The sequence below is a fragment of the Lepidochelys kempii genome, chromosome 5 (assembly GCF_965140285.1).
Source record: "Lepidochelys kempii isolate rLepKem1 chromosome 5, rLepKem1.hap1, whole genome shotgun sequence".
Lineage (NCBI taxonomy): Eukaryota > Metazoa > Chordata > Testudines > Cheloniidae > Lepidochelys > Lepidochelys kempii.
In genome coordinates this window covers 121,921,414-121,928,943 of record NC_136384.1, presented here as the reverse complement: position 1 = coordinate 121,928,943, position 7,530 = coordinate 121,921,414, and the positions used below count along the sequence as shown (strand labels likewise).

The window sequence follows — 7,530 nt, the reverse complement described above, 5'->3', positions numbered from 1 at the left end:
GCCATCAGTTTAGTACCTCGAAAGACAGGAAGTTAAGAAACAGTTTTCTAAATTCCCAGACAAAAGAAGTTGCTAGGCTGGAGTTAAGGGGGGGACACACTAAGAACTAAGTGACTAACTAAGAACGTTAGTCATCAAAAATCCCAAATGAGTAGAAACTTCAGAAATTCCAAAGTTAAACTGAAAGGAAGTCAGACAATATTTGGAAAGCATGAATGGGCAGAGCTACAGACAACTGGACAATCACCATGCTGGCTCCTTGTAGCAATGAAAGGCTCCCTAGTGCCTTTGTAAGACGTTATTTTGAGGGCAAAGACTGCTTCTAACAGCTTTAAGCAGCCTACAGCAACTAGCTGTTCGGTAAAGTTCTAAGCAGAGAGACAGACAATGGGTCTATGCCCTAGGGAAGAGGCTGGGCAGAGTGATAAAGACATAACAGAGAAACTGCTCCTACTTCCCTTCTGGCAGCTATAGGGGTTCACTGTTCAAATAAGCTTTTGCCTAGCCGAATAAATGCGGAGTATTTAGTTAGGATCCAGAGACACCTCTGGATAGGAATCCAATTATCTGGGGTTTCTTATGCAAACGAAGCATCATCATCCAGGGCAACAGCTTTCATGCAGATCTAATAGGCTTGGGCCCAGCCTTCTAAAGATATTTTGGCGTTTCTTTGTTTAACGTTGCAACACTCAATAGATTTAAGATCCTAAGGCTCAATTTCCAGAGGGATTTAGGCACTTAGGAGCCTTAATCCTATTAAGGTTTGAGATGAGACTTGGGCATTGCAACACTCAGCGCTGCGAAGCCGAAATACCTTTAAAAAGTTGGACCTCACTCCTCTGGCTATTAGGGGCCAGAATTTCAAGACAGCTCCATTCCCACATAGGGATCTCAAGAAGAGCCAGGTTTTTTTAAGGTGCTCAGCACGCAGTAGCTCCCACTGTGATGCCAGATTTTCAAGGTGGATCCCCAACAGGGTGAGCTCTTTAGGGGTAGGGAGGGGGAAATTTAACTCTCGACTCTGGTAAAGTTTTCAAGTCCCACGTGTGAGAGAATCTGTCTAATGAGTTAGATACAACACAAATTCTGAGAGAGAAGAAAGCCAGAGAAGAGCTAGAGAATCCTTTGTAGGGAATTAGAGACACCGCATAGAAGGTGTAGGGAGAGAAAAAAAAGAAAACAGAGCAAAGCCCGAAAGGGGAAAAAGGTGTAACAAAGCAGTCAGGTTAAAGTACATTTATTTTAAAAGACGCACTAAACACAAGGCTGATTGCTGGGTACTGTAGCACATTGTGAGCTTGAGCTTCGCTAGCCCCCTTCTCCACTGGTTTGGGTGAAGTGCGTGGTGGAGGACATTCTGAGCACTGCCTGGGAACCCTTAGTTTTAGGCCTATGATCCTTCACCAAGAGCCCTGCCCACAAAGCTCCTGACTGGGGGAGATACCCAGCCTCACCCATTGGCTGGGTCACACTACTTGAGCTAGTAAAAGGCACAGGAAGTTGTCCAAGCAACTAGGTGAATCCCTGGCTGGCTGCTACTGCAGACCCCTTCTTCTTGCCTGACTTATTCCAGGTCCCTCCTCCTACATCCTACTCCCGACGCTCGCTCAGGCTTTGACCTGTGGCGCGGCACCCAACGCTGACCCCCGGTTCCAGGCTTCTGACTAACCTGACCACCCCCAATCCCTACAAACATAGGCAGATGCCACAGAACAGGGGGTGCGGCCACACAGGTAGTTTTCATTCCAGGCTTATTTTTATGGTTACTTAGACCCAAACACCCATTCAGCACACCCCTGTCAGCAACTCCCACTTTCAGTAGCACACCGTGCCCAAACCAAGGCATTCGAGTAGGGCCTACTCAAACAGTGCTGGACAACAGAATCATTTTCCTTTACAGCAAACCTAGGAAATGCTATTCAAAAAATCTTCGTTCAGGCTATAGGGTTCAGCTTTCAAGTCAAGAAGTGCCAAAACTAACGTCGCCCTCCTCATGCATAGAGATTAAAATCGCATTTAAACTAACATTTAGATATTGACATACTATTATCTCATACTTTGTGTGCTCTCATAAGGCACAACTGCTAAGATAGGCAGTGAATGAAGCAAAGAACCATGGATATTGTAAGCGCTCCTATGTGCTACAGTAATACAAATAATAAATAATGCAGAACCATAGAAATGTAGGGCTGAAAGGGACCTCAAGAGGTCATCTAGTCCAGCCCCCTGTGCTGAGACAGGGCCCAATATAGCTAGACCATCCCTGATAGGTGTTAGTCTAACCTATTCTTTAAAGCCTCTAAACACAGGGATTCCACAACCTGTTCAACTATCTTTATAATAAGGAAGTTTTTCCTGATATCTAATCTAAATCTCTCTTGCTGCAGATTAAGCCGATTACCTCTTGTCCTACCTTTAAGTGGACATGGAGAACAATCGATCACCATCCTCTTTAACACCACCACTTAACATATTTGAAGACGTATGTCCTCCCTCTGTCTTTTTATCGCATGCCCAGTTTTCCTTTCCTCAGGGGTCGGGTTTTCTAAACTTTTTATCATTTTTGGTGCTCTCCTCTGAATTCTCTCCTGTTGGTCATATTTTTCTTATAGCATGGCACCCAGAACCAGATACAGTACTCCAGCTTAGGCCTCAGCAGTGCCAAGCAGAGCAGGACAATTATCTCCCATGTCTTACGTATGATGTGCCTGTTCATACACCCCAGAATGACATTAGCCTTTTTTGCAGCTGCATCACATTGATGACTCGTATTCCATTTGTGATATATTATAACCCTCAGATTCTTTTCAGCAGTACTACTGCCTACCCAGTTACAGAAACAGTACATCAAGTAGCCAAAAGTTAATCATGATGCACAAAGGTAAAATTAAGATTGCTATTCCCCCACCTCCATTTCCTTAACATATAATCTTCCCATAGGGCCATGTAGCATACTTGGCTCTTCCTCCAGTGACTCAGTGAAAGTCGGAAGCAGGAGGGGGACACAGACGCCTTCCTTACTCCAGTAAGCTCAATGGTAAATATTTGCAGAACCAAGTTAACCTGGAGGCAGGGGCGGCACCTGATGTGAAGTCCGCGCACTGAGCACTAGGTTCTTTACTGCAATGCAGGGCTTGCAATTTTTGAAAGCCACCTCTGACTAAGTCACTCAAAGGGAGTATTTGTATGAGACCATCCAGTGCGGCTGCAGCTCAGGGCAGTACCTTCTCATAGTACTGGATGTTTTTATCTGCCATTCCCATAAGCAGCTGCCTAAAATCTTGGCGCTTGTTGTTCTGCCATCTCTCCATGTCGGCTTTCAGGTCAGCATTGAAGCATTCCACTCGGTCCTGACATTTTTCAACATCTGCTGGTACCTGAAGCGAGAAGCAGATTTTTCAGCAAGATAATGGCTAGTTGGAATAACGGTCCCCCTCCCACCCGATCATGTGTCTCCTCTCATTTAAAAGAAATGCTAATTATCCAGACCATGCTAAATAGGTCAAAAATTATGAATAAAAATATATTAGTCACTTCATCCTTTCACTTCCTTACCTTTGACCTCACACACACACGACATTTTTAGTTACTGAAAAGAGCAGAAGAAAAAAGCAACAGGTAAAATGGCTGCAACAGGTCGAGCCAAATCCTCACCTGCACCCAAATTTACTCCATCCAGAGTAGTTAGGGAAACTGTAGGTTGCTTTGCGTGTCTCCACACTCCCCAATCTTTAGTGGGAGCAAGGCAGAAAGATAGTCCACGGGAAGCTTAGTCAAGCTACAGTGAGTGGAAAGTTGGTTTTGTGGTTTAAGCATGAGACTAGAACGCTGGACATCTGGGTTCAATTTCTGGCTCTGCCCCAGACTGACTGTGGCCTTTGGCAAGACTGTCCCTCAGCTCCACATTTGGGCAATGGGGATAGTGCTTTCTTTCCTCTACCCTCGCTCTTGAGTTTTTGACTGTACGATCTTTGGGGCAGGAACGGTCTCTGTGCCGCACGAAGGACAAAGGGCAGAGATGGGGCCCCTGCAAGCACTAGTGTACACAACATCAATAGAAAGCAACTTTAGGGGAATTTGTCACAAGTAAAACAAACAGCACTTAAGCCTCATGAGAAAAATTCCTTCAAAAAAGAGATCAACCTCCTTATTTCTCGGCAACGTTAGCTCTCTACATAGGGTAAGCCACCCCCTTGATTTTCCATGTCTGATACCGCCATACAAAATCTGAAGCTCTCCCTCTCTCAATAAAGGAGTGTCTGTTTAAATATTCCTTTTAATACCCTGAGGCGACAGATACTGAATGTAGCTCTACATAAATAGTCCAGTTGACGGTATTCCTGCCTATACCCATAAACAGCAACAAAGAATCCTTGGTACATACTGTCTGCTTAGTGACCAGTGGATTAAGAGGTACAATCTACAGGATATGTGGTCGTTACAAGTAGGCTGCTCTGTAGAATATCCAATGTGCAGTTACGAAGGCAGAAGTCTGAGAGCCAGACAAGGCACAAGTCTGGAACAAACCGTACATATAAGAGACTGAGGGTAGGTCTACACTACAGAATTACTTTGGTATACCTACATCGCTCAGGTGTGTGAAAAATCTACACCCTTGAGCGCCAGTGTAGACAGAGCTGTGTCGATGGGAGAGTCTCTCCTGCTGACATAGCTACTGCCTCTCGTGGATGTGGATTAACTATGCCAGTGGAAGTGCGGTGCAGCCGTGCCAATGCAGCATTTTAAGTGTAAATGGGATGTAACTGAAGACCTTAACATTCCAGGTTCCACAATCTGCATTAAGGTCCACTGATCACAGGAACAGCAGATGGACTGTTTTGCACTAAAAACGGGCATAAAGCATATTGGAAATTCTTTGCATCATGAACTGCAGTGACTTGTGTACACACCACTCCCAACAAAACTGCTTTGCATGCAGATATGAAGATGGCATATAACCAGAAAAGCCAGCTACAGCAATAGACCCATTAGAATTACTTAGGGCAGCTAGACAGAAATACCTCCTAACTTCTGAATCACTCCAGCAACTGGCAGAACAGGGGGGAAAAGATACAGTTTTCAGAGGTGATGGAAACTCCTAGTGAAGTCAAATGAAGATGTGGGTACTCAGCTCCTCTGAAGAACAGTCTCGTCAACCTGACCACTAGGCAATAGCCAACTAACAGAGAGACAAAGGTTGGAATTCTCAGAAGTACTCATTGCTGGGCTAACTCTGTTCTCTGCAGGCAATGGGAATCTTACCACTGACTTCAGTGACAGCCATTAACCGAACACTGGGCACTTCTGCAGAGCCCACCTGAAGGTGTGTAGTATAAGCCAAGACCATTCCAGAGTAGAATATTCAGGATACCAAAATGGAAATATTGTGCCAACAATGAGGCTCATATTTTGGTCCCTGCAGGAAGTTACGCTTCTATTTTAGGAGGTTCACATCTGTCAGCTTCCTCCAAACTTATATTGCCAGGATTACACTGGAGTTTGAGCCTCAAGGGAGAGCCATGCCTCCTTCTGAGCCAGAAAACAGAACTTCAAGGAAAGGGAAACTTAATTCTGCAGCAGCTCAGCTGAATTCCAATGGCTCAGTTTTATTGTTAAAATAGGTCTACCTTTTATAGATGAATGTAAAAGCCACTTAGTAATCATGATTTTAATATCAAGTAATACTTTACTTTAAAAATCTACCACCAATGGCCTTGTCTATGTACAGATTTGACTATATTCATTTGAAAAAGCAGGGTGGATAAAATCAATGATTTAAAAAAAAATCTGATTTTCATTTAAATTTTTTTTTTTTGATAAAATGCTTTTGGAGGCAAAAACCTATCTAAAGATAAAGATATATTATAGCTCAAAGATATCTCATCATGGAATAGGGATTATAAATTCTAATTCTAAAGTATGAGACAATATAGTCAAACGTTTAAGAAAAGTTTTGTAAATGAGTTCCAATAGTTCACAGATTAGGGATCCAGTCTTATGGGGTTCCAGGGGCTTCTGTATAGACTATTTAGATTAATCTTTCTATCTACCCAATGGGACTCAGTGCTCAGTCTAGAAGATACCACCAGAGACACTTAGATTTGCAGTTCTCAAACTGGATTTGGGTCTCCAGAGGTAACATGCTTGTTAACAGCAAAAATGTTTTAAAATAATATATAGAGGTGAGAAATAACAGACCGCAACCCTATTGTCCCTCTGCAAATTTGTGTACAGAGTCAATCCCTCACCTCTCTCTAAAAGTGCAAAGTTTCAAAAAGTTCAATGAATAGAAAATTGTTTGGGGCGGAATAAATCTGGACAAGGAGAAGTCTGGAAATAAAAGTCTGAGATAAATGTGAGACAAATGAAATATGCTTGTTTTGTTAAAATATATGTTTGCTGTTGAAGAAAAAAATCCAGAATATATAACATTGTTGTATTAGTTAAATAAAACAATTTCAATGTCTGTCTGGTGATGTTCTCCTCCTAATACAGCATGACAAGAAAATCCTCCAAATATTAATGATTAACCTGCTGAATTGGATATAGATATTTATGAAGTCACTTGGAGGTGAACTGCTTCAATTACCTTTGGTAAGTGAAATAACCAAACCATCATTCATTTTCTGATACAGCTGTAAAATGAATCTGAAAAGTTTTCCAAATAAATCACTGTTTAAAAATGTATAGTGTCCCTCCTAAAAATGAAACCTACATCTATCTCTGAGTTGTGAAGAATATGTATTCATTTTATAATAACCAACAAGAATGCACTTTTATGTAGAAACCCATGATTAAATAGAGTCTTCCTGACTAGTGATTTAAACCATGATTTAAATCAAATCCACCCTGTGAAAAAGACAGGTTTACTTAAGCCAAGGCAAGCTCCTATGTAGAGAAGGTCCAGGAAATTATTTCTGAATCCAGCCCCTGCTCCAAGTTTGAGTTCTTTGTACATGTTTAAATATTTGATAAAGAAAATGAGTTTATCATCTGTGTGGAATGTCTAACCCACCCTACAATCAAGTAGTGCTGTATTTTGATAAGCACAGAGCAAGAAAGCACAGTATCTATGTCTGCCCAGTAAGTGTTTATTTTCTAGCCCTCATTTATATTCTAAGTAGTAAAGGAGACATTGCACTTTCTGTTACTTCAAAATGTAAGTCACCTGTTTGAACCCCTCTGGAAGATTACAAGGAAGGCTTTCCTTATCGGCATTCACTGAGCCTGCATACGCTAGTTATTGTGAGGTAGTGCTGGCAGAATGCTTGCCTGCGGACAGAGCTGAGATTAGAACTCCAGGAGTTTCCCAATCTTGTGTGTCTGACAGGGACATCCCCCTCTGGCCTTGGGCAGATCACAGCCCATTTCAGCTTCCCCCTCCGGGGGGAAAAAAAAAAAGGGGGGGGGGGAGAATACTTTGCTGAGGGCTTGTCTACACCACACAGCTTTTAGTGACAAGGCTGTGTCGATACAGCCTTATCACTAAAAGTCAGTGTGTGTAAAAATGCTCTGTCAGTACTTTTGCAG

General features: G+C 42.5%; 1 protein-coding gene across 5 annotated transcripts in view; it reads right to left on the bottom strand.

The window, feature by feature from the left end:
- The window catches only part of SNX30 (sorting nexin family member 30), a 67,345-nt gene that overhangs the window by 6,477 nt on the left and 53,338 nt on the right, over nt 1–7,530 (bottom strand). For 3 of the 5 annotated variants that reach the window (XR_012159133.1, XM_073345668.2, XM_073345667.1), the window contains one exon: nt 3,225–3,377. Coding sequence is in view for 2 of the 5 variants with exons in the window: in XM_073345668.2 (XP_073201769.1) it covers nt 3,225–3,377 (153 nt within the window). In the remaining 3 variants the exon portion in view is untranslated. Of the gene's footprint in view, nt 1–3,224; nt 3,378–7,530 lie in introns of those variants that run through there. The other 2 variants (XR_012159134.1, XR_012159135.1) reach the window with 1 other exon arrangement.